At 39.8% G+C, this 27,011-nt stretch overlaps 1 protein-coding gene across 2 annotated transcripts in view; it reads left to right on the top strand.

Moving 5' to 3' along the window:
* Nucleotides 1-2,094: 2,094 nt before the first annotated feature.
* LOC311157050 (BMP/retinoic acid-inducible neural-specific protein 3) overlaps nt 2,095-27,011 on the top strand; it is a gene marked incomplete at both ends in the record, with an annotated part of 176,623 nt that continues 151,706 nt past the window's right edge. The window contains one exon of one of the 2 annotated variants that reach the window (XM_084211425.1): nt 2,095-2,330. In XM_084211425.1, coding sequence (XP_084067551.1) covers nt 2,095-2,330 — 236 coding nt within the window. The remainder of the gene's footprint in view (nt 2,331-27,011) is intronic. The other variant, XM_084211426.1, reaches the window with a different exon arrangement.

Genomic DNA, 27,011 nt, shown 5'->3' with positions numbered 1-27,011 from the left:
GCCTGTCTGAAAGTGACTGGAATGTTTTCTTCATTTATGCTGATCTATTTTTACCAGGAAATGGCAACCAAATGATCATAGTGGCTTTTGTGGGCCAGCAGAGCAATCTATTGCACTCCAGTTTTGCTTCAAATCTGTGCAAACTTTCTCATACAGTGGGAGCAAGGTTATGCAGTGGTTTAACCTCAAATACATGAATTTGAAGGGGGAAAAAAACCACCACCAGTCTAGGAAGATGATACTCAAACTTCAAAATGCAGACTCTTTTTGCATGGAAGTGATGGCTTGGGAGTATAAATAAAAGTTTGAGAGGTCTCTGTTGTAGCCTCCTGGAATTTAATTTCAAAAGGATTTATAAAATTAATGCAATCTGTGTTTTATGGTCAGAAACAACTGCATGGCTGTAACTGTTTATGGTTCCAATTCAGTGTCTTGGTACATGCTCAGCATGAAATATGAGCAGGGTCTTTCTTTATACATTTATTGTTTGCAGAATCATGTCCAAATCATGTTACAAACAATTACACCACATAAAGCTTGAGTATTTATCTGGTTGTATAGACAGATTATTATATTCTTAGGCTGTAAATTCCTGTTGGTTCACAAGAACCTCTGTGCTCTCCTGGAGGCAGTCAGCTTCCTGCAGGCTCTTGAGAATATTAATATCTCACATATATGCACAGAGCATATTTATTCAGTGACACAATTTTCATTATAATGGATGGGGGTGCTGAGTGCTCAGTTGCAGGACTGTTCTGTTGGAAATATCCATTTTTTAGGGTTCACTTACAGAGCAAATTACTGATTGGAAGGAAAAATTTCCCACCAAGTTCCAAAACCATAGCCAAGGTGAAAATGTCATGATGAGTGCTGATTTGAGTGAATGTGAATCCAGCATTTTATTTAAACTCATCAGCTAGAAAAATTAAAGCTCTCACATTCATATATTTTAATTCATCCTGTGCTGTTTCAACTTAGACTGAAAACTGGAACTGATTGCTTCTATATATTCAGGATTCCACATGACCTTTGTCATCTCTGAAAGCCTCATGGTCTTGCATAGATGTTAATGAAATCTCTGCAGGATATTAGAAACATTAGCCCACTCCACGGGTATGGGTCCTAGGTACAGAGGAAAGCTGTGGCTTGTCTTCACTGAGTTCCTACATGATGCAATCAATACTTGATCTGTGACAGGGCACACAAAAAATTGTTTAGGCACCTTTAAAAAAGTGTTTCTGGCTGATCCACTGAGTTGGAGAGATTTGGACTGAAAGGAAAATGCTGCTGCTAGGGATACCCAAAATTTCAGCATCTGGAATTGGTGAAAGCCACATGAACTCATCACTGTGGGCAGCTCCAGAGCTCTTGGTCAGGGCAGCCACCCTGTCCAGGAATGCTGGTTTGGCTCTGTTAACCACACTTTGCAGTGAAGACAAACCACAAGGCAATTTTCCCAAGGACATTAAAAGAGAAAGCAGCCTGGGTCTTCTGAATCTCACCTGTTTTCTGTCCAATGTGTGAACTGTGAGCTTACGTACAGACATGGCTGAATGATTTTGTATTACTGTACATCATGATTATGTACAGACATTGCTGCATGATTTTTGTCCTACTGTACATCATGATTATGTACAGATATTGCTGAATTATTTTTGTCCTACTGTACATCACGATTATGTACAGACATTGCTGAATGAGTTTTGGTACTGCTGCTAACAGACAAGAATCTGATGTTGCATATTTCTCATTAATGACTAGCATGAATGGGAAAAAAACCCCAACAATCCCTCCCCTGATGATTTGTGAAGGTTTCCCTTCAACAGTAAATATTATCACTGATGATGTTAATGAAGACATTAGTTTCACAGCATTTGAAGTACTGAAACACTCCACTGTTAACTAGCCTAGTGGGGTTTATGCTAATGTAAAATATAATAAAGTAGAGGCCACTATCTCTTTAAGCTGAAAGAAAGGGAACTTGTTTCTACTTCCAAGGGATGCCTAGTGTGTGCTTATCTAATTGACTGTGTATTTTGTCTAGGTGTTGAGGGAAAGCTAAGAGAATGAAGGCTCTAAGTCCCCAGTGGAAGCATGATATGGCGATGCAGTGCTGGTGCTGAATTGTTCTCTCTGATGGCTCTATGGGAGTGGATAGCACTGAGTCTTCATTGCTGGGTTTTAGCAGTTGCTGCTGTCTCGGATCAGCATGCCACAAGCCCCTTCGACTGGCTCCTCTCTGATAAGGGACCCTTCCATCGCTCACAGGAATACACTGATTTTGTGGACAGAAGTCGACAGGGATTTAGCACGAGATACAAGATTTACAGGTATGAAGCAAAGGGAAAGCAATGACACAGATGCCATCCTCAGTAGTTGTAAATTATCAATAAGGGTTTCCTTTAAGGGAAAGGTTCAGTTGTGGGAACAAATCCATAGACACCAAATACATTGCTGAAATATATGCAAGGCCGCTGTGTATTATGGGAATGCTGCTTGTGTTGTTTCTGTTTTGTTTGAAGAACTTTTGATAATTGATTCTGTTGCTCTGAAAAACTTTGTTGTTTATTACCCACCTCTGCTCTGTCCTAGTGATGTGGTCAAAAATGTGTTAGGGATTCAAACACCACCTTTGGTTGCAGAGGGATCACCTTTGACCATGCATCAATTGCTTTCTCATCAGGACTTAAGCTGAGGTTTTAAGAATGAAATTGTGGCTCTGCATATACTGCTGACAGAACAGACTTCATGGTACAAAGGAGGGCGTTTCAAAAGTGACTCCAAAATGTTTAATGTTAGTTTATGACATTTAATGTTTATCTATGCCATTGCTTTGAAAAGGGGTGTTCTCTTCCCTGAGGAATCGAGTGATAAGAGCCACTGTGAATTTTAACAGAGGTTGCAGGAGTTTGGTCCATCACAAATCTCAGCATTAGGCTGGCCCAAAGAAAAGAAAAAAACAGGGGAAGACTTCAAAAGTATAGGTCTGCTTGAGGATTTGGGCTTTGCTGTGGAATTGCTTCAATGATATGTTTGTAACCTGTAAGTCTCTATTTTGGGACAGCACTGGTGCAATATCTCCTCAATCATGTGCAATGGGTGTAACTCAGTAGCATCCAATATTATCAAGGACATGGGCAGGAAAAGAGGAGCTCAGTCTAATATGAGTGACCTAATGGCAAATAGACAGAAGGACAAATGAGAGACCAGGAGAGATTAAAGACTGGGAAAACAAATCTATAAGCAGAGAGACTTTTTACTTCAAATTGTGATGGATTCCTTCCAGCAGCCAAAAGCAAGTGGGGCAGCAGGGAAATGCAGGGCAGATTTTCAGCTCTCCTAATTACAGACCATGTTGGTATGGGAAAACACACACTGATTTCACTGAAAAGCACAGAAGAGATTGTGCAAATGTCATACCTATTTTGGGATACTATTTCCTCGTCCCTTAGAAGAAGGTAAGAGTGATGTATGCCTAAATGTATATTATATTTAGTTCAGTGTCCAGTAGCCTGTGACAAAAAGGCTGACCTGAGCATGTAAAGGTTTTATTTTTAAGGAATTGGCTTTATTTTCCTTTCCCAAGTACATGCAGTAGAGGGCACTCTGTCTCAGGTCAATTTTGCAGTGGGCTCCTTCGCGATCTACAGAGAAATTAAACCCATTTTGAAAATAAAGTGTGATTTGGAAATATGCTTGATGAAGTGGCTTGTCTTAACAGAACAGCATTGCCCAATATTTACTGCATTTTAAAAGCCAGCTGTCAGGACCAATAATGTAAAGCCAATAATGCAGAGACTGAGGCAGCATATTTTATTCCCATTATTCTGTATTAGTCAAAACTGAACCAAAATTATCTTGCTAAAACATGAAAGATGGAATTGTATTTCATTTGAGCTCTTACAATCGGGTCCTTGAGAATTTTCCTCCTCTCAGCCATCATTACAGCAACATTGTTAAGTTTCACAGATCTGTAATCACACTGCTAATATTTATTTGGGTTTGTGCATAGGTTTCAATTGACTTTAATTTACACAATCCCACAGAAAACGTTTCTCAGCTTTAGTTCCATTCTCTGCCTATTCCAGGAAGTCAAAAGAACCACAAGCTGTACTTTTTTTGATTCAGCCCTCCAAAAACAAATCTTGTTGTAAAGTTTCCTTGTAAAATATGGTCCCATTAGTGAGCAGTGCAGAACACCGTGACCTTGTTAGAAGCCACACACTGTAAATTTAATCCCTGTTGCTTTTCTATGAGCTTTCCCAGGCTGTAGGACTGGGAGCCTAATTGTCTGTTCATTCCCTCACCTGTCTTTTACCTAATGGAAAGGATCCCTCAGGGACAGGTCCTTATTTGAAGGGAGAGGTAAGGAGGAGGAAAGCCCCTGCCTGCAGGGACTCAGCGGAATTCACCAGGGAGAAAGGTGCTAAGAGAGTCCCTGAGCTCTTCAGCCCTTGAACCACACACCTGAGACCTGAAATTTAAAGGTTCAGGATGAAGGGAAGTCTTCTTCCTTCATTTTAAAACCATTCCAGCTCAAAATCCATGTGGTGAAGGATGAGTGAGATGTGTAGGGTGATTGTGTCCCATCTGAACCCTTCCTGGCAGGGTGGGGTCAGACAGAAAAGGACTGAAGACCCCTTTTCTTTTTTAATGGCACAAATGTGGCTGCAGGCTACCTAAAGGAATGTCTCTCTTCTAAAAGGGGCTGGCTCCAGAAGAACCAATGTGGCTTTGAGCAGTGGCAGCTCACCTCCTGTGTCTCCAGGCTGACACAAGAGATGACCAATTGTGTCTCTCTGCCAAAACCCATCCAGTCCTGCTGCCCATGGGAACCAGCTCAGGAAGAACAACCTCACACTGGGACTGTTTGTCTACAACCAGCAGAAATGAAACAGCCTTAATAAAAATAACATAAAGCCAGCAGTGAGTTGCACATATTCCATGTCATAGTTCAAGGTGTGTAGCAGGAGATTTCAGCATGAGACTGCTGTCTGATTTTTGCTTTCCAACAGCGGAACAATTATTCAGTGACTAGAATGATATTTTCATTTCCCCTCCATTTGCAGTCTCAGGAGAGGCAGTAATGATGTGGAAAAAAAATAAGTCTTGATGGAATCTGTAATATCACAAGATTTTATTTCATTCCCTCATTAAAAACATTCTCTATTTTAATCAAAATCATATTAAAAAAGCAGAGAATGCATGTTATTCTGCTCTTGGTTATACCAGGTAATGCATTTTTCTGTAAATACCAAAGTTACAGGTGCAAAGGCCTTTGTCTTGTGCCATTGTTTGACACTGGTTTGAATGGGGTCAAGGTCATGCACTGCAGGCCCATGAAAGATACAGAATTATTAAAATCAGATAATAGGACAGAGAAATTGGAAAAGCACCCAGTAGAGAGAATAACAAAGAATATTAAAATGGAATTTACTTGAAGGATACATTGTCATTATTTTCAAGCTATTGAGTAAAACAATGTTGTGTTAATTCTTTTATTTCTGTCACTTGCATGGCAGGAGACAGACTGATTTTAAAGTTTAATTTCACATATGGCAATTTTTTTTAATGATTCTCAGTAGGTTTACCTTTTTCAGTTCTTGTTTTACATAACCTGTTTCCATTTAAAATTCATGCAGTCAAACTTTTAGGCTAAAACAAGAAAATCGATCACTCTATGGACTGTGTGCTAGCATTTCTGTTTTCATGGAATCACAGAATGGTTTGTGTTGGAAAGGACCTTAAAGATCACTCAGTTCCCATGGGCAGGGACACCTTCCACAATCCCAGGCTGCTCCCAGCTCCATCCAGCCTGGCCTTGGACACTGCCAGGGATCCAGGGGCAGCCACAGCTTCTCTGGGCAACCTGTGCCAGGGTCTGCCCACCCTCCCAGGGAAAAATATCCAATCTAAATTTGCCCTTTTCCAGCTTAAAGCCAAGCTCCCTGTTTGCATGCCAATAAGGCAAAAAGCAACTGCTTTGTATCCACACCCTGTGGTCACTGTAAACAAGTGTTCACCTGACCATGAAACTGTTATAAATTATTGGGATGAAGCCAAAGATTTGCACCAAGGAACACACTGATTAACTGAGCCAAATTTTTAATAGTAAGTCTTAACTTTAGCATATTTTTTTCAACACAAAAGTCACACTTTTTCTTATCTCCGTGCCTGGCTTTTGTAGCATCAAACAACCATGTGATAAAACGAACTAGTGCATCAATTGTGGGAATGTACCAGCAGAAAAATCATCTGCTACCCATATTTTATTCTATACATTAAGGTTCAGTTATGTTCATGGGCAAACAAGCTGGCTCTCTCCAAGGCCAGGAGTATTCAGGACAGAGCTGAAAGAGACAAATAAATATGAAATAAATTTTAATCTGGTCTTGCAGAACACTAAATAATATACAACTGGTATTATCAACATTGTTATAAGTTGGAAATTGTGGGCTGGTTGTGTTGATTATGGGATTATTATGGCAGTGCTGTATTCCCTCTAATACCCTCCTGCAGGAAATTTTATAATTACCACAGATTTTGGTGGTATTCTTCATCACTGATCTACAAAGAAAACCACCAAGAAAGCACCTGGATGGCTGCTGAAAACCTCTAGAGCATGGGAATGCTGTGTCAATATCTCATGGAAGGTGGCTCCTGCAGTTAGCATCAATGAGTATTTTGGCAAGGAAAACCAAGTTTATAATTTGTTATTTAATACACAAAAGGAGTGCTGTGCCTCTTATGTAAATCAGCTACCCAGACAATGGAATTTAAATCCAAACAGAATGAGACAGAGAGGTTACCAGGATGGAAAGAGTGATTGGGAAATTATGCAAAGAACTTACATTGTATCAGAAGAGGTAATTTCTACAGAGATAGGGAAGTATTCAACCTATCAAATAAGGTCTTGAGGAAATCTCCTCAGGGATACTGTGGAGTTTTGTTGAAGCAAAATGATTTAAAACCTGAAACAGATGGGAAAAATCAGGGGAAGAAAGAGCCTCATTCTTTCTTTTAAGGTGGAAATACTTGACAATATTTTGGGGGTTGGGGTGGGGAAAGAGAGTTGAAAGAGGATGCAGTTCCTGCCAACAGAATACATATTATAAAGTAAGATGAGCAATCTAAACCAAAAGCCATCACTGTCTCAAAACCAAATTGGTATAAACTGGCTATGAATAAATTTAGGTTGGTTCTTTAGAAAAGGTTCCTAATCATTGAAGAAATTCTGGGACACACAAAGTTACAGAACCTTCCCAATCATACAAATAGGAGGAAAGGGTTTTATGATGTGATGCAGGTAAAAGTGGATGAAATTTTAGTGATCATTGACATCCTTTGGGACAACTACACCTAACAAGTGCCCAATAGTACTCTGCAAAAGGTAAAAAAAAGGAATCTCTTGAAGCAGTGAGCTGGCCTTGGCAGCATGGTATTCATGTGGCTTGAGAAGATTCCCTTAGAGGTTGTTTTAGAAGTGATTGTGTTCATGAACAGCTACAAAAATAGAAGCATTTGAAAATAATGCTATCAAGTTAAAGATAAGAACACATTGGGTTCCTCTCCTTTGTTCTGAATCCTCTGGTGACTGAATCCATAGGGCAAAGGGAGCAAGACTCAAGACACTCACTATTATGTTTCAACTCCTGGGTGTGAACCTAAGTAGGGACAACATTAGTTGGTTCTGTCATTTTTTTACTCCCTATCAAAATATTTTAGCCCACAGTTCTCACCAGACTTGACACATGCAACAGACAGTGTTAATAAAATCCTAGGGGCTTCAGTTGTGCAGGTGCACAATATGCCCTGAATCACAATTTTCACTCCAGTTACAGTCTGGAATAACATTTCCTTGTGCTCTTCCTGAGGCTGATTTGAACTGATTAATCTGGAATTTCAAAGCACAGAGAAGAACTAACAAAGGTCTTCCAACAGTGGGTTTCAATACAGGTGTTTTAATGGGAATAACAGGAATAACAGAAATCTCTGCCTTTTCCAGCAATTGGCTCTATCAGTAAATAGCTTCTGGTCTGTGTTGTAATTGGTTCCTTTAGGGAATATTCCATTCAGCTTGGTGGATAAAATGTGCAGAAATCAGATGAATCATTGTTCCCAGAATGTTTGCAAAAGGCTAGAATGGGGAATGCACTAAGTCCTCTTTATAATTTCAGGGGCTCACAGGCTGGTGAGAGGGAAGAGCAGCTCAAAGAGAGGTTTTGGGATTGCGAGTTGATAAATTTCTGCTAGAAAAATAATATTTGTAGCCCAGCATATTTTTTAAGAATGTCTGGATATGAAAAACATCAATGAGTTTAATTTTGGGATTGTGGTACAACAGCCTCTCTTATTCTAGTTAGCTGGGCATAGAAAAACACGGCACCAGTTAAATAATTAGGTGTGGTGAAACTTCTTGAATAAGCACATACCTGAGCAAAATGAAAGCTTTAGATGAGCATATCTCCAGGTCTAGAAATACCTGGATAATGTCCTCCAAAATCATTGAGTTTCCATCCCTTTGTTCCAAACACGAATTCCTTGCATAGGAACGCATTTTTGGTCTAATTTTAGAGCCTAAAAACACGTCAGGTCATGATGCTTTACAATTAGCAATTCCTGTTATCAATATTATATAATATCAATATTATGTTAGTTTCTTGATCTTTATCCAGGGGATTCTCTGGAGGGTATGTGCTTGTGAAAAGGTGGAAATAAAGGATGAGAAAATTTAAACTGAGAAGCCATGCATACATGACAGAAAAGTTTAGAACATATTTTCAGGTGAATTATAACCAGAACCTAGTTTAGTTTAGCCAGAATATTTAAGGATTGACCGGTCCCTAGACTGGAGGCTCACAAAGATTTGGCTATCCCCAATATCACTGGGACAATCAGGGGACTTCTAAGATGGATATCAGAGACATGAAAGGTGCAGAAGATAAAGACTGGACACTTGTTTAGGTCTGTGCTCACAATCCCAGCTGTGTAAGGGGTCTGCCATGCATGGATAAATGACATTTCCACAGGCAATAATGAAAGAGCCTGAGATCTTGTGGGTTCTTGTGGCCCAGGAAAAGGGCAGACAGAAATGAGGGGTCAGAGATGGACAGGAAGGCAGGAAGGCAGCTCTGATTCCCAAAATGTCTTTCCAGCTCCCTGACATCTATGAGCCAGCGTGGCACAGAAGTCATGTGCACTTTTTACTCAAGAACAAAAAGGAAGGAAAGCACTTTTTACTCAAGAGCAAAGGAGAAATCAAGTTCATTTTTGAGACTGATCCACAATATCAGCCCACATTTGAAGATCTTGGAAAAAAGGCCCCATCCCTGGAAGTGTCCCAGGTCAGGTTGGACAGGGTTTGGAGCAGCCTGGGATCGTGGAAGGTGTCCCTGCCCATTGCAGGGGGTGGAATAAGATGGGTTTAAGGTCCCCTCTGACCCAACCCATTTTGTGGGTCTCTGAGAAGCACAATAGCCCCTGGAGGCACAGTGTATTTTTAAGTGATTCTGGCTCCCTACAGGATCATGCAGAACATTCAGTGTACCACAAGTTATAGATCAGAGAGCCCAATTCTACAGAACCCAAAGGCCTCGAGGATTTTTTTCCAGGGACCACACTCAGACCTACCCCATATCCCCTCACTCCACTCAGTATCACCCTCCTGGGCTTCAAAGGAAGGGTGGAGTTCCTCTTGGTGAGCTGGAGCAGCACTGGGCAGGGTGCTGGGGAGCAGTGCTGGCAGTGCCAGCAGGATTAGGGGTGTTCTCAGGAGTCAGCTTGACAAGAACACGAGCGTGTTTCAGCTTGGCAACAAAGGAGGCTATTGATGCCAAGATTGCCTTCTGTATGTCTTTTTTTCATAATACACTGCAGGAGTCTGTGTTTTGACAACCTCTCTTTGTATTTCTCCCTATTTGTTCTGTGTATTTAATCAAAGATCTTAAAGAAACTCAAATGGCAAGGAGAAGAGCAAATCTGATTTTTTGTAAACACTATTATAATCTATTTCTATATTATACTCTCTTTCAAAATCTAATATTTAAGGATAATTATTAGATCAAGCCTCCTACTGATACGTTTCCCAAGAACAAAGAACATTTATTTAGAGAATATGGTGTGTCATCATTTCAGTTAGTGAGTTCATGTATCATTTAAGTTGCCCTAAAAAAATTAGTATAATAGAGGCTGTAACTTAATGGTTTCATGCAATCACTGAAGTAGTGTAAAAGCTGTTTAACACTAATAACAGATACATTCTTCAGTCAGCAGGATAGTCTGACAGGATTTTGCACATGAAATCAGGTCATTTTCATTAATTCTTTGAAGGCATTTCGTTAGTTTGGTCTTTGTTCTTTCATTGCCCTTCCTTTTCATTTTTGTTTCAGTATCCCTGCTGGTACTATCAGTGATGTTCAAGATGTATAGGATATCAAAGGCTGATGACTTTCATAAAGGAGAAAACAATTACCAAGGTTTCTTTTAGTTACTGAAGAAAAAAGGAATATTTTATTCTTTTATCACTTGAAACAAATTCTCTGTGTTTTTGTTTGAACCCCCATGTTGCTGTTTTCTCTTACTGCTGGGGCAGTAGCTGTCTACAAACAGAATGGCTTTCAGGTTTTTCTTTTTGACCACATGTTAAGTCTATATGGGTGGCATGTTGTACCTTATACAGAGAAAAATGACTGAGTAGCACAGAAACCTTCTCTGTATAAAAAGCCAGTGATATTGATTGGAGTGTGTGATTCTTTGTATAGAAGGGCATTTGTGCCTTTTCCATGCAGGAAAAAGAACAACTGACACCGAATGCGCTCACTCCAGAAATTTTTGTCATTTTCTTCTACTATCATTAAGTTAAGGTTGTGGTCAATATCTCTGAATCCAAATCTTACTTGTCTTGCAGCTTGGATTGATTGATTCTACAGGTTTTCACAGTCATTATGCTGGTTGTGAATTTTTTTTTTTTTTTTTTTGTAGCTACAGGTTCATTCCAGCAGAGACCCTTGTGAAGAAAAGCAATACTTCAAAATAATGTCTTGTTGCTCGATTCTGCCTAGAATCCCAATATGATTGTTATGGATAACAGTGTTCTTAAGGTCATTAATGGCTCTGTATCTCAATTCATCTTCTGATACTCTCAATTTCTACTTTATTTATGCAGCTTGAGAACAGAAGATATTGTTACTGACCAGACAATTTGATATATACAGAGCTCTGAAAAATGCACACGCAGAGCCCACCAGCAATTTAGAAGTTGTGTATGCAGGTCTCACATGCATCCATTCTGTCCAAGAGATAGAATCTGGCTTTGAGGAGTGAATGCTAATTTCTCAAGGGAAAAGCACATACAGAGGTTTTGACTTCTATGAGTAACATAATTAAAAATCAAAACAGAAGAGACACTACCAAATATTCAGGAAAAAAAGCAGAATCTGAGTACTGAGGAAATGCAATTGATTAATCTAAACTAAATATTTGTGTTTCAGCTAATTCTGAACTACATCCTTACAGTTCTTGAACTATAGCTAATATAGATTGGATTGGATGCTTTACTAGGAACTCAAATACAATATCATCTTTACTTCCTGATATATATATATGCTCTAAGAATAGAAAGTAAACAAAGACATTGGTTTATTATCAAGTCCCATCTAATTGTATTTTATTTTAACTACATCTTTAGCTGTCTACAAAAAATACTGGCTACGGATAATAATAATAATAATAATAATAATAATAATAATAATAATAATAATAATAATAATAATAATAATAATAATAATAATGGCTAAACTTTACACAGCATAAGAAATCTGATAACCTGCATTAACAAACAGAATGTGGCATTTTGTCTGCATTTCATGTATTTCCCCATGTGAAATAAATGTTAAAAATAATTAATAAGTTCCATGATTAAAACAGAATATGCAGGATTAAAGCAAACAAGCAAGAGACCAATTATTTTCAGAGATCCTTCAGTTTCAAGACTCTGAGGAATCTCAGGCCTCCCTTGTAGTGGAGAAACAGGTGGGCTCACAGCCCTGCAGGGTAATTAGTCTTGGCTAGCCTGTAAGCCAAGAGGGTGTTGAAGATGAAGGCTGGAAGCAAGTGCCTGCACACAACAGGAAGAAAGTTCCTCTTCCTCCTCCTCAGCTCCTCAGAATTTGACAAGCAGGGCTGGCACCTCCTGCACCAGGCACGAGGCTCTGGATCTAGGAGGCCAGACAAGTGATGAGGTGGGCAAAAGTCCTTCTGTCGTTGTGGAGCCTCCTAAAACACCACCACCTGCACCCTAAAAGCACCTGGATGAACTTTTGGAGCTTTTTGGAAGTGGCCCTGTGGGAGCCAGCTTGGAAAGATGCCCTCCTGGATCTGCTGCTTGTCTGCAGCTGGGATTTTGTGAGCAGAGTGGAGGTTGGAGCTGTCTTGGCCACAGCAAGCACGGAGTAGTTGAGTTTAAAATCTCTGGTGGCAGGAGGAAAAATGCCAGAAAAACCTTAGTTCTGGCCATGAGGAGAGCAACCTCGGGCTGATCAGGGGACTAGTGAGCAAGATTCCCTGGGAAAATGTTTGAAAGGTGCTGGAGCCCATCAGCACTGGTCAGTTTTGCTGGTCAGCAATTCCCAAATGCTGGAAATCAGATGGGGCAGAAGACCTGCTTGGCTGAACAGGGATCTTCTCTTGGAAATAAGGCTAAAAAGAAGGTGTGGAAGCAGTCAGATGATGTGGGGAGAATACAGAGATGCTGCTCCCCATTTTGGGGAGAAAATCTGTGCAGCCAAAGCTCAGCTGAAGTTGAGGCTGCCAGAACTGTTGGGGAAAATTAAAAGAGTTTTTTCAAATACAGTAATGGCAAATGGCAGAGTAAAAATACCATTGGCACATGCCAGGATGAGGATGGTCAGCTCAGAAACTGGGACAGAGACAAGGTGGAGGGGTTTAATGCCTTCTTTTCTTCTGTCTTCAACATGGTGATGGACCCAGAGAGTTTCACTGCTGTGAGCTGGAGGAGATGAGAATGATCAACAAGTCCATCCTGAACTTGTGAACGATCTCCTGCTCCAGTTGGATCCCTACAAATCCATGGGGCCTGGTGGGCTTCATCCAAGAATCCTCAAAGAGCTGCTGATTTCATTGCAAAATCTCTCATGAGGATTTTTGAGCAGCCTTGGGAATCCAGAGAGGTCCCAGCTGCCTGAAATCTGGCACGTGTTCCGCTGATATTCAAGAAGGACAAGAAGGAGGACCCTGGAAACTGCAGGTCTGCCAGCCTCCCTTCATGGCCTGGTGAAATTATGGAGATACTGAAAAATACCTGGGAGATACTGAAAAACACCTGGTGGACAACACAGTCATTGGTGGCTTCACGAGGGGAAAGTCCTGCTTACCAAACCTCATTTCCTTTCATGCCAAGGTGACCCACCTGGCTAATCAAGGGAAGCCTGTTGATGTAACCTTTGTGGATTTCAGTAAAGGAGGGCTTTCCTTTGGGGGGAAGCCTTGTGTGGATCACTGCAGGGAGACCTCAGTGCAGTTACAACTTCCCTGTGAGAGGAAGAGGAGAGATGGACACTGATCTCTTGTCTCTCATGGCCAGGGACAGGACCCGTGGGAGTGGCCTGAAGGTGTGTCAGGGGAGGTTTAGGTTGGATATTAGGAAATAGTTCCTCCCTCTAGAGTGTGGGTAGGCACCAAACTGTTTTCTCAGGGAATGGGTGCAGTCCCAAGGCTGCCAGAGCTCCAGGACAGGGTGGGATTGTTGGGGTGTCCTGTGCAGGGCCCAGAGCTGGACTGGAAGATCCTCCAAATTGGCAGATTCTGTGTTTCTGTAAAGATGCTTTTGGTAGCAAATCACCAGGCTTGATAAATTAGAATATGTGAAAAATGTGTAGACTGTGGTGCTTGTTAATCTGCTGATGTCTAGAGCCACATATTGGTGATTATAATCACCACATATTGGTGATTATTGTGAGAATGAATCAGTGGGAATATGGATGCATGTGTTTTTATATATTCAGGAGTATACATTTCTGTACATGTGCATGTATGCATGTGAACATAGAGATATGTGGATATATACATGCATAAATATAAAGATAGATATAGGTGAGTAAAATAAATTAGTTCAATGATTCACCTTTTTGCAGAGAGAAGAATGCTGTTGATTAGAAAGGAAAGCTTGTATACTCTGCAGTCTGGTGTCTGAATAGGAGCCTTTGGCCATGGCATTAATGAAGTTTGCTATGGACATTTGCTCATGAATCAGATATCTAGAAAATCTTTGTAACCCTGGCAATGCCAAAAGATCTTTCCTGATTAGATCCTTGTATTAAAATGGCTGTGGCAGAAACATTCTGTCACATCTTGCTGCATTTTCTCCTGCTTTTGGTCAGCTCTAGATTATGCCTTAAACTTATCCATTAAAATTTAGCTGTGGCTGTAATAGATGACTTCTGAGAATCTGTAACTGAAACACATTACCATGAAACTTCTTTTTCCTTTTCATTACCATGAAACTTATTTTTCATACAGGGGCTACCATGACTTTGCTCCATTTTTTCTCTGTCTTTCCATATGATTCTGGATACAGTTAATGAAATTAGCCTTGACAAGGTACAGAAAAAATTTGGTGTGTATGTCACTACTGAAGGCCTTAATTTAAATCTCAGCTTTCCATAGATTCCTTGTGTGGTAATGTCATGGGAAATTCATATGTTGTAGGTTTTCCACCTATGCCTTCATTTCCAGGTTCACCATGTGCTCAGGTGTTGATGGTGTTAAGAGCTGTCAATATATGTTTGATAAATATTAGAGGTGGTGCACAACTCCAAACTTTCAAAGAATCTGAAAGGAGTTGTTGTTGAGCTCTGTGGCTAGGACTGCTTTGTTCCTTTACCCTTAAAAAAAAAATAATAATAATTTTTGTTTTGTTTTGTTTTGTTTTGTTTCACACCTTGTGCAGTGTCTGGAGGATCTTTTTATTGTAGTTGCCTTCAAAATTTGATATTCCTCTAAGTAGAATTATTTCTTGTGTGGTTGACTTCAAAGGCACATCTGTTTATCTAGGATTCTGCCTGATGAAGTAATGGTTATATCTATTTTTACTGCTGACTCCTTGGCCTGGGTGAGCACAAATGTGTGCTCGTTTACACATTCTGAAGTAGCAGTTCTGTGTGACTTGGGTATGTGTTTCCTTGGCACCCAAACCATGAAGGAGTCTTAGAAATCAATGTAATGCGTCAAACTCCCTGACACTTGTTCTTTCAGAGAGACAAAAACAATCAAAAAAACCCCAAATAAACAACCAAACAGTTGTTTAAATTGTTGCTCAATTTTTTTTTAAGTGGTGGTCATTTTCCCATTCTATGAGATTGGTAAAATATGAATCACTTAAAAAGAAATTTTAACCATAGTAATTCATTGGAATTTAGAGATAATTAACAAGAACTTTTAAACTTAAAAGGTTGTGAAATAGGACATTAAAATGAAAGTAAAAGAATTGTACTTCTACTTTTAAAAATGTCTTCATGTACCAATTCTGTATTTATGGGGAGACAAAATTAGATATACAATCTATAAGTCACACTTATTTCACTCTATTTCTCCTGTTAAACCATGAGAATTCCAAACCATGAGTGGGGCTGCAAGATGTTATATGGTTGTTGACAGCAATAAAGCAGTATTTGTGTAGTGTTTTTGCTAAAACAAAGTGGGACTTGGCAAGTTTCTGCACCACAAAAACTGAGGTCATGGGATTCCTGTTTCTGTCTCAGCTTAAATCTTTGGAAATTCCCATGTAAGGCTGATATGCATCAGGCTTCAGAAGAATTAGTTCTGTCACAGTGACTGGACTAAAACAATAGGCAAAGGTCAGTTTTAGTTAAGTAAACTTGGTAATATTTCCAAATTTAGTCAGGGAACAGAATTTTTGAGAGAGGGTAGGGTGGAAGAAAGGTCCACCATCACATTACCAAACAAATTTGTGGCTGACAGCTCTGTCTGAACTGCAGGTAAGCTGTGGGTGGATCCCTGGAGATGTCCAAGGTTAGATTGAACAGGGCTTGGAGCAACCTGGGATAGTGGAAGGTGTTCCTGCCCATGGCAGGGGGTTGGAAGTGGACGAGCTTTAAAGGTTTTCTAACCCAAAGCATCATGTGATTTTTATGATTGTCAGAAAGAATGCAAGATGCTGGGTGGCTTTCATTATTTAGGCAACATCAGCAGTTTTCCTCTGCATATTTACTACTAATCAATATAGTTCTCCACAGTTAATAATTTCATGAGACATATCACTGAATATCTCACCTGTTCAATCTTAGCAAAATGATCTGGAAGGTGCCCTGCAACATAAACCACAGAATCAAAACAGCCCCTATGTTTTCTGCTTGCTGAATTAAATTATCCTGCCACAAGGTTTGGTAATCCCTTTTAGTCAATGCTGAAAAGTAAGAAAGCAGTGAAATGAATGACTTCATATTACAAATGCCCCAGGCAAAAACACTTGTGTTATTTACCCTTTGGCTGTAACCAGGTCTTGACAATCAGGCATCATTCTATCTCTGTAATAACATTATGCAAAAATGACATGACCTGTGAATTAGTCTTGTGGGGTATTAAACTCTCTGTCTCAGATGAAGTAATCCACTTCTAGTTAAAGCAGGGGGGCTGAACTGACAAACTACAGAAATTTCTGGGTCTAGACTAGCATGAAATGGTATGTTGATCTCCATTGTAAGTTGACAGGCATACAGAGGGAAATATATAAAAGTATAAATGTGTCCACTGTGGACTTGATGCTGAGACTAATCCAGCAAAAGGATTAGGATTTGGGATTTATTTAACTCCTTTCTAATATAAAGAGTGATGATGTTTTTCTCACTGATAGCAAATGGTGGAGTTTGGAACAGTACTATGGAGATTTAATTCCCATGCTGTGAAATGAGGAACAGTCATGCTCCTCACAGGCAGAAGGCAGAAGCCTTCACAACCAGGGTGTTCAAGGACTGTACATTTACTTTTCATGAGCTCAGCTATTACTAAGTGCAGTAGAAAAATGTTGGGTCTTGGGTTTCTGTGGTTAAGATGGCCCCCAAGGTATCAGAAAGTCTTTTTTCTTAGCTCCACAACTGAAGAAGTTGAGATTCGTTGGTTTTGCTTTTTAAGGTTGTTTATTTTCTCTTATCTGTTCCATTCTTTCTCTGCCCTGCTGAGATCTGTCCAGCAGGTTGGGTTGTGGCACAGTGACTGCCCTTGGGGTGGTGTTGGCTTTTTATACTAAGAACTATGTGTACTTTATTTACAATAACTTCCCAATACCTCTCACCTATGTTAGACAGTCTGTCTGCTCTAAACCAATCCAAAAGTGTCACCATCACAGCAGAAGATGGAGAACAAGAAGAAGAAGAAGAAGGACAGGACATGCCCAGATTGCTCCATTTTGCCTCTTGAAGCCCCATTCTAAATCCCCAAAATTCTACTTTTTCACCCTGTGACATATTAATTATCGTTCTACTCAAACTCTTGTGCCTTGTAAATCCTCACACAAAGTTGGTGATTGTTTCCATGGGCTAAAATCAAAGGCACAGGGGTTTTTGACTCCATGCCAAGGTCTCTGAGCCCCCCCTCTGAGCCATGGTTATATGGTTTCTCTTGGGTATTCCCAGGTTGGTTGAACACCTTTTTAATATCAAATAAAATTTTAAAGCATCGTTTTCACTGAAGTAATTTAGATAATTATTTACTTAAAAGAAATACAACTTTGAGAATATGTGTGAATACATGTGTGCTGATTTTGGAGCCAGTCTTGAGCCAGAGAGGATGTTACACACACACACACTGTGCTCCCTCTGAAGCAGTTTGTAGTAATTTCTGTTTTCAGCCATGAGCTTAAATGAACAAATTAAATTTCTGGAAGAAAATAATTGTCCATTATAATAAACACCTCCTTTTTGTCATTTTTTTCCTAAGGTGCTCATGTCATGCTGTGTAGGTTTTGTCAGGGTGGTGTTATTTGTGAAAGGATTAGGTTTATTCTGTATCTCTTTCCACTCTGGTGCCAGGTGTATTTGATGGTACAAGATGATTTTTTAAATTTCAAATCACATTGCTTGCTATCTGTAAAGCAAATGGAGTTCACCTTTGCCATTTTACTGCAGTGCTTGTTCCTACTTTTCTTTTTTAATTATGTTTTATTTTAATTTTCCCCTGTGTTATGGCCATCCCACAGTTGCAGTTTGCAATGGGAAAAGTGATTGAATATTACAGGATGGAAACTGTCCAGTTCTGCTTTGGCTGAACTGGAGAAGTTAGTCAGATGTGTCAGATGCATAGCATAAATTCTGATTTTCCAGTTATGCATTTAACTGGTTTTGTAGGATGGGTGCTACTCAAGTGGGAAATATTCTTGTATATCACTGCTAAAGCACATGGCATTTTACATTTGCACATGCTTTGATTTCATGGTAAAGTACTAATAAAGGTAAGGGAACAAAGCTGGCTCTGGTTTTTGTATTAGTCACTAATAGAAAGTGGCCCATGTAATTTCTCCTATATGCTAAGCCACCTCTTGCTGTCAATATAGATACAATTCACCAATCAGCAGCAATAAAAGCTCTTTAATTGCATATTTTTGTTGCAAATATTTCTAAGTATGCATGCCCAAAGTATAAAAAGCATAATTAAAATCTATAATTCAGCTATCTGGGTCCATTGATAGAAATGCAGCCACATTTTAAATGAGCTTTAACAGTTTAATAGCTCTGTGCTTCAAAGAAAAGTAGATTAATACAAATAGCCTGCAAGGAAAGATAAAGGTTCAGATCTCAGCAATCTGTAAAACTTTGCATTTCTATGGAATCCAATTTCAGGCTGCACAAATAAAGTTAAGAGGATGAGTAAACTTACTGCATAGCATATTTTGTTATCCTAACTATTGTTGCTCATTGAATTAAATTTGGTCATTCTGCTGAAGTTCCATTTTTGCTTCGTATTCCTCATGATACAGATATGTTCTGTCTTTGATGTTCTCTGAATGTCATTGAGGCTAATGCCATATCAATTAAATATGCTGTTTGAGTACTATTTTTTTTTTCCCACTAGTCAATCACTGACATTTTCCATACAGCTTAGCATTAGCATTCAGAAACAGATTTTCAAAAGAACCTCAGATTTTCAAAAGACTTCCGACCTGGGTGTGACATTTGTTTATTTAGGTACCTAAGGAGAGTAATTGCTGTGCTGAAGAAGATGGTTTCTAAGTTTCACATTAACTAGGATAGTTCCACTGGCATTAGTGGAAATTTGGGTGAATAGTTGATGTGTTTAACAAGATTTTACCTCCTGGTTTGGTTTGGTAGGTTCAGATCTTGACTGCAAAAACTTTGGGACAGAGAACAAAAGGGGAACAAAATGAATAATGATGGGAGGCTGTAACAAGAAAAGGAAAAAAAATCTCAGTCTGACAGGAGGAATCCTTGAGGATTTTGTGAATTAGAGGAGTTGAATACATGGGACTGAATTACTTACAGGAGGTGACAAAGTACTGTGGATTTGATGATTAGGGAGCAGGCAAGGAGTTTGCAGAGCAACAGCATTGATATAGGGCAGGGAAATTCTGAGGTTCTTAAAAAGAAATGAGTGAAAATTTACAGATGAATGATCTAATTGAAAGTAATATACCTCTTGTTCTACTTTTACTTTACTTTCTATTTTTTAGAAGAAATCACCACGTGGAAAAGAGGGATTAAAACCCCCCCAAGAAAAATGACAGCTAAAAGGCAGTGTAACAATTTTTCCTATATATGAGGGTGAATATGTGCTCAGATGGGGATTGTTTAGGCTTTGAGTTTTGCCAGATGGGTTCCAGAGCTGGATTCAGCTGTGTTAGTTGTAGAGGGCACTGTGGGGAGCCTGATTGGAGGTCTCACAGTAAAAGTCCCTCATATGATATATTTTTCTTCTTCTGATTGGCTGTAATTGTCACTAAAAAGTCAATGTCCACTCTTATGCTGAATGAAAATGAGCTGGGCTATTTCTTACTTGGATACTAATTTGTAAATTAGATTAGAGAAACATTTGCAGCACAGCTAAATAACTGGGTGCAGAAATGGCAGATTTTTGGGTTCCTGACACTGGAGCATGAGCAGATCCAAGGAAACCTGTCCTCCTCTGCACAGGATGTGTCTTGAAAGGCCAATGTGAGCTCTGCCAACAAGCCATGACTCATTAGCTGAGACCAATCCTAAAAGATCGATCTTGAGCTTTCTTACACTGAATTTTGCAGGTCAGATATTTTGGGAAGAGCAGAACTGAGGTGCCCCAGACTTCTGCTAAGAAAGTGTGAGGACAAACAGTAGGTTTGTTTGATTTGTGTGAGATTGGTGCTGTGCTGGGGACTAACCAAGTCAAACAGAAATGTTGGTCAATTCAATCAAGCTTTAGAGGTGTAAATTTATTTTTTCAAGATAAAGTTTATCTTGAAAAAGATGTTTTTTCAGTGTTATTTCAGTGTTTATTGACAAGCTTTCATGGTTTTCTCTGTGAGAAGCATACTGACAGCTTCCTAATCACAATATTCTATAATGTACTTGTTCTGAAATTCATTTGCTAGTTGGAATGTATACGTGTGTGTATCTGCATACACATACATACAGCTTTCCATCATCCTCCCTTCACAGGAAGCTTTAGGTGGGCTTTGAGAGCATCCTGTTTTCATATTTACTGTTACTGTGTCCTTGGAATAAATGTAAGAAAGTTCTGGACTTCTCTGAAATTAGCTGAATACCCAAAATATTCCTGAATACCCTTTGTAGTAAGCATGTATGCAAGTATTAACATCATGTTTGTGTGTGCAGAGGGGTTTGAAGAGAACCAGTTTTGAGGGATGTTTTACATGAATTTAGACTAATGGCTTCATGCAATCACTATGATAACATCAACAGCCAGATGAAATGTTAGAACCCTGGTTGCTGAGAATTTGAGACTTTCTGTGCTGACAGGCACTGATCCCCAAGAGAAAACTGTGTTTGACCTGAGGCCGTGGAGAAGGCTTCCAAAATGGAATGATATTTGGGATTATAATTGAATGATAATTTGGGATTATGGGTGTGTAGTTTAAATAGAGGTGTGTAATACCACATGATGGAAAATTTAGAGTTTAAGGTTTTAGAATATAGTAATATATAAAAAGCAAGATGGAGGTTTCAGGGCAGAGGCTGGTCGTTCCTCTTCACCACCTTCTTCTCCTTCTCCATGGGTTTGGGTGGTTTTGTGTAATTGGATAAAAATTCCTCATTGCAGGGCATGGGTGGTTGGTTATTGGATTAAAAGTAAAAATAATTTAGGTGTCATTTCTTAATTGGACAGTTTATTTTTAAAAGGCCTTGTAGAGATATGGCTCCATTTTTATTTACTTAGAGTGAAGTGCTGTAGAACTCAGGGTTTGTGAGACTGTAACACAGATAAGAACTAGTAAATATCTGAGTCCAAGCAATGAAATGTGAGCTTACTCATCTGTTTGCTTCAAAAAACACATGTAGAATGTAAATATATGGTGTCACATCAGAGGCTGGAGCTCAGATGTTGCCCTTATCTAAAGAGTGCATGATCAGCCTGTGGATATTTGCATGTTCACCTGTTCTCAATCAGTGGGTTATTAGCAGTGGGTTATTAGCCAGAGTAAAGAACTATTCCATATAATTAATAAATACCCTCGGGTACTCTAAAGCATTTCCTCCAAAAAACTGAAGTCAAAAATTGTGCCAATGTCACAGCTTTGTTGAACTGCTTTAGGTACTGTCAGGACTGACATTTCCTTTGGAAATCTGGAAAACAGAATCAGCTCCCTGACTGCCATCTCTCCCTTTATGGAACAGGCTAAGATGCTGGGGATGATCTAATTCAGAATGTCAAATATTCAGTGCTGGTAATTCCAACAGTTATACAGCTTTCCTCCATGTCTTTCTGCCATTTGAAAGTAAAGTAATACTGACAAAATAAATGTATTAACATTTCTATTTACTTTGTTAGGTTAACTTCAAGTAAGAAGTTGAGACTGATAACACACAGAGAGAAATAGTTAGAGAAAATCCCAGAGAAACCAAGTTTATTAAAATTTTCTTGCTTCCAAACAGTCAAGCTGATGAATGCCAAACACTGCATTATGCAATGGTTTTAGTGCTACCTGAAAGGAAAGGGAATATCACTATATAGCCACAGCTTCACAAGTGATGCTGCTGTAACCTGTTATCCTCCCCCAAATCCCTAGATATAGATTCTTCCCTGTAACCATCTGGATGCAGCTTCCTGGAGGTTTTTCTAAAACACACTTTCACCTAACAGTTGAATTTAAATATAGCCTCTCTGTTGCAGGCTGGAGGGTTAAGTGTCATTTCAGTGTAACAGTCAGCATATGGTGCCTGGCGTAGGGAGAAAGAAAATTGAAGTAGAAGCCAAGCTGTCAGGAAGCTGCTGCATGTCTCTAAGATAAACTGCAGAGGTTCTGCAGTGCTTCAGGGCTCCTTCCTGATATTTATATCTGTATTTGACACTTTTGGAGTGGTCAAAAAAGCGTCCTTGGAGGGCAAAGAAAAAATGACTCAAAATTTCTGGTGCGCTGGCATATGCAATTAAAAAGTGTTTGAGACGATTACTGCAATTAGTGAGCGGCTCTTTTCAACTGCAAACTTGGATGAAGAGAGAGTGTTTTGAGCAGAGGGACTCCTCTGAGCAAGGCTCATAGGTGTGCTTGCCCATCTGGCCTCCAGATTTCACAAACCTCTTAGGAACAAGATGTGAAAGGCCAGGTTAGACCCAAGGCAGCCTTTGGGTTTTCCATCTATCTTCCCTTCTAAGGCAATCTTTTTCCCTATCTGCTCCTTATCACTTTGGTTTACTTAAGAAAACTGGCTTTTTGTGGAGAGAGTAAATCCAACAGAAGGGGATGCTGCTCTTGTAAGGGAAAGAGCGTTGCCAGGCTTTACTAAATCATTACAGCATCCCTACAACTTATCCCTTGATGGAAGAGGTTGCCCAGAAATTCTGGGGCAGCTGCCTCATCCCTGGAAGTGTCCAAGGCCAGGTTGGATGGGGGCTTGAAGAAATCTGGTCTAGTGAAAGGGGCAGGGGGTAGAACTGGATGAGCTTTGAGATGCCTTCCAATCTAAACCATTCTCTTCACAAGATTTAATTCTGAAACCACGTGAAAATTTTCTCAGAGAATGGTCTAAGAAACTGATCACCTTGGTTGGGATCAATGGGAAAATCATGGAGTGAGACCTCTAGGAGGACATTTCTGGGGACATGATGGCCACATACAGTGGCTGACAACAATGTGGATCGACCAAGGCTGAGTTATGTGTGACCCACCTGATCACCCTGTAGGGAAGTGACTGCCCCATACCCCCACTGTAGTTTTGGACAGGCTCACAATGTGCTTGAGTTCAGTTCTGATGTTGCAGCCCAGATGGGAGGACAATCACAGGGACAACAAACACAGCTGGACTGCTTTCAGAAGGTCTGGGGTGAGGGGCCTCACCCTGTTACAGTCTGCTTATTAATGGGCTCACAGAATTCCTCCTATAAACTGGAACAACACTGGTTCAGATCACAAGTGGGGAGGAACATTTCTCCATGAGGACAGTTAAAAACTGGAGAGGTTGCCCAAAGGGATGATGCAGTCTTCATCTTTGATTTCAGCAGGAGGTTGGACCAGTGACCTTCTGAGGTCCCTTAAGCCTGTGGCTCTGTGACATTATAACACTGCTGAGTAGTGAGATGGCACTGGCTGCCACTACAAGTGTTCAGAGAACATTTTTCTCCCAAATATCAGCTCTTCAGTAGACTGAAAACCTCAGCTGTTCCTTGTGTGGACTCTTCACCACCTCCATGTCCCTCCCTGGCACTCTCTGACAGCTCAGGATCTTTCTTGCAGGGTTTGATGATTGCAGGGCAGTGCTGTGATGGCAGCTGCATTCAGGGAGGACACTGGGGGTGAGGGGAGCACTGAATCCTTCACAAAGATCCAGGACACTCTTTTCAACAGAAAACACTTTCAGTTTTGGGTAAACATAGCGGAACTTCTCCCCTCACCTCTCCCAAACCGCAGCGAACACCACTTCTGTCTTTACAAAAACATAACTGTTCTTGAAAGAAGGAAAAATGAAACTCTGTGAGGAAGACACACATTCTATCTATACTTCTAACTGATGAAAAGCATTTTCCTACTGAAAAGAGTTTGAAAGCAGAAAAATCCTTGTCCAGCTACATTGTTCATTTCTTGCAGAGAAAGGATTCTCCACTGTATTATCTTCAGGATATTCCATTGTATTTTCTTTATGTATGGCTCAAACATATCTGCTTTATGAGATGAAAAAATAGTCAGAGGTGTATGTATGTATTCTGGGAGATTTAGCTCCGTGGGTTTAAAAGAGTAGGCTCAGGTCTTTCTGCATTAAGTTCTAGAAAAATGCTGATTTATACAGCTCATTAAGGGTCTCAGAACTAACTTCTAACTGAGAAAATAAGGGTGGCTAAGCTTATATACCTTTGTTTGAAATAGATTCAGAGTCCAAGGCTTAGAGTGCTTTTTGCAACTGAGAAAACTTCTGCCCAAATCCCTTTTTCCTTATAGATTCATTGTGTGACCATGCACAAATCCTTTAGCCTGCTTTGCCACAGATAAAACCAATTTCCTGCCTCACGGGAATCTGTCAGAAGGAATAAATGTAAATGTGCCCAGGTACTGTGGCAAGGGTAGGGGGTGTGGAAATTAACTGAGCACCACTTTTGCTCCATCTGAACTTGTTTGACCTTTCTCATTTAAAATTTAACTTTTGTATAGGTTTCAGGGGATTGTTTCCTGCATGTGTATATCTGTGTCTTCTCATTTGAATAATCTAGAAATGAAAAACATGGTAGGAGGCAGTAATAGTGATCATAAATTGAGTTTATGATGACCAAGTTGCACTTTTGTTGAACAGAAGGATGAATTTCTCTTTTTCAAAACCATAATCTCGCATGATTCAGTCCTTGTTTGTACAGCACTGCTGGAATTTTCAGTGTACTGTAGAGTCTTATGTGTATTGCAGGTGTGATTTCTACTCAAGATGTTCTTTGCTCTTTGTAGAAGGAAAAGCAAAGTGATGGATGAAAGATTTAAAGACACATTGTCCAATCTTTTCACCCACCAAGAAGCAGGGTCTGGTTTCCATGTGATGGCTTTGTGAGATGTGAGCTGCAGATGTGTTTCTAAAACAGCTCCACACAGATCTCTTGATCAAGATCTTGGAGCAGACCATGGTGAAGTAGAGGGTCAGAAGGCAAAGAAAGCCTGATTAACGTTTTCTCTGGACTGAAAGGGAGAAGAAGGAAGGTTTATCTCAAAAACTGGAAGTTTAAAGGAGCATAGGATTACTATGGACTATCCAATAAATATTAGTTTCCAATGTCACCTGGCCACAGAAGAATTTGTAGGCATTTCTTGGACTCCATCACTATATCAATGCCTTTTAGCTGAAAATAAGGTTTAGATTCAGAGTGCTTAATTTATGATTGGATGTACTTCAAGAGAGAGCCTGCTGTTCAGCCATGGCTCCTGGGATAGCATCATTCACTCACAGGAGGAGGAGGAGGAATCTTTGATACAAAAATTGTGGGGCACCACTCATTGCCCTGCACTGTACTAGGTCAGATCAGATGCATTCCCCAGTCCCTCTCCACCTTAAAACATGGAGATAAGAATAAATAAGAATAAATAAATAAGAATAAAATAAGAATAAATAAATAAATAAGAATAAAATATGGAGATAAGAATCATCTGGGACAACTGGGGTTGTCATAATGTTTTTTGTTTTTATTTTTTTGGTGTGTTAAAACATGGGAGTCAACAAATATGTATAAAGCACTACAGGCAAGACAAATTTTAACAATTCGCATCCAGTTCTTTCACTGTGTTCACCTTTTGAAAATCTGCTTGTTTGACACAGATAAGGTGATGACAACTGTAATAAAGTCACTCCAGGAAAGTTTCTCTCATTGATCTACTTGGACAAACAACAAGAATCAAGATTTTGCAGCATGAGCTCTTTACAATCTTGGAGACAGTCAGTGAAAGGGCAAAAATGTGAATAAGAGGTAAGACACAAATGTAGTTCTTCAGGAAGGTGGAGAAGATTGGCAAGTGGCTTTTGTAATCACCATCAAAATTTGACTATTTCTTCAGCAAACCTAGTAAATGGGAAGAAATGGATCTGGGGAAGAAATATTCTCCCACGTTAAAAGTAGACTTCAAATACTGGAGTGAACAGTTTAAATATAAAAGTGTTTGTGAATGAAAAATCCATTGAGGGATTATTCAGCTCAGCTGAAGGTCTTTATTGCATTTTTAAAATGTTGAATTTTGACATTTTCACCTCGTTGCTCACACCATTTTCCAGATGATTTAGGAATATGCTGAACAAGAGAGATCCATGTGGGACACAATAATCTTCTCCCTTGTGCACAGCCCAGCATTTCCCCCTCCCATATTTGTTTCCTATCTTTTAGCAATCCACTGGAGGATCTTTTCTCTTGTCCCATTGCACCTCAGCTTCTTTAGGAGATTTTGGCTGGGAAACTTCTCTAATGCCTTTAGAAAGCTGAGTGCTCTGAGATGAAAGTGAAGCTGTTTCTGTTTGGATAGAGGAAGGAACACCCTCCCTCTGGTAATCCCCTCCAGAAGAGCTGTAATGGGACCAAGCACAGCCAGCATCATTGCTACAGCAAAATCATCAAAGCCTGCCCATTTTCCCCTCCATACTGCAGTGGTATCCTGGGACAAATCCTTCCACTATTTGTGCCTCACCAGACACATTTTGCCTAATACTCCCTTGCTGCTGTTGATCAGACCCTGTTCCTATTTTCCCAGTGCCTTTCATCACATCCCAAGCAGTAATAAACCTTCACCCCCTGAACCCACACACCCCAAATTCCTGGGTTTAAATCCTGAACCAAACTGAGGAGTCAGAGCTGGG

Source organism: Fringilla coelebs (assembly GCF_963513975.1).
Source record: "Fringilla coelebs genome assembly, chromosome: 9".
NCBI classification, from domain to species: Eukaryota; Metazoa; Chordata; class Aves; order Passeriformes; family Fringillidae; genus Fringilla; species Fringilla coelebs.
This window is presented reverse-complemented; position numbering and strand designations above follow the sequence as displayed.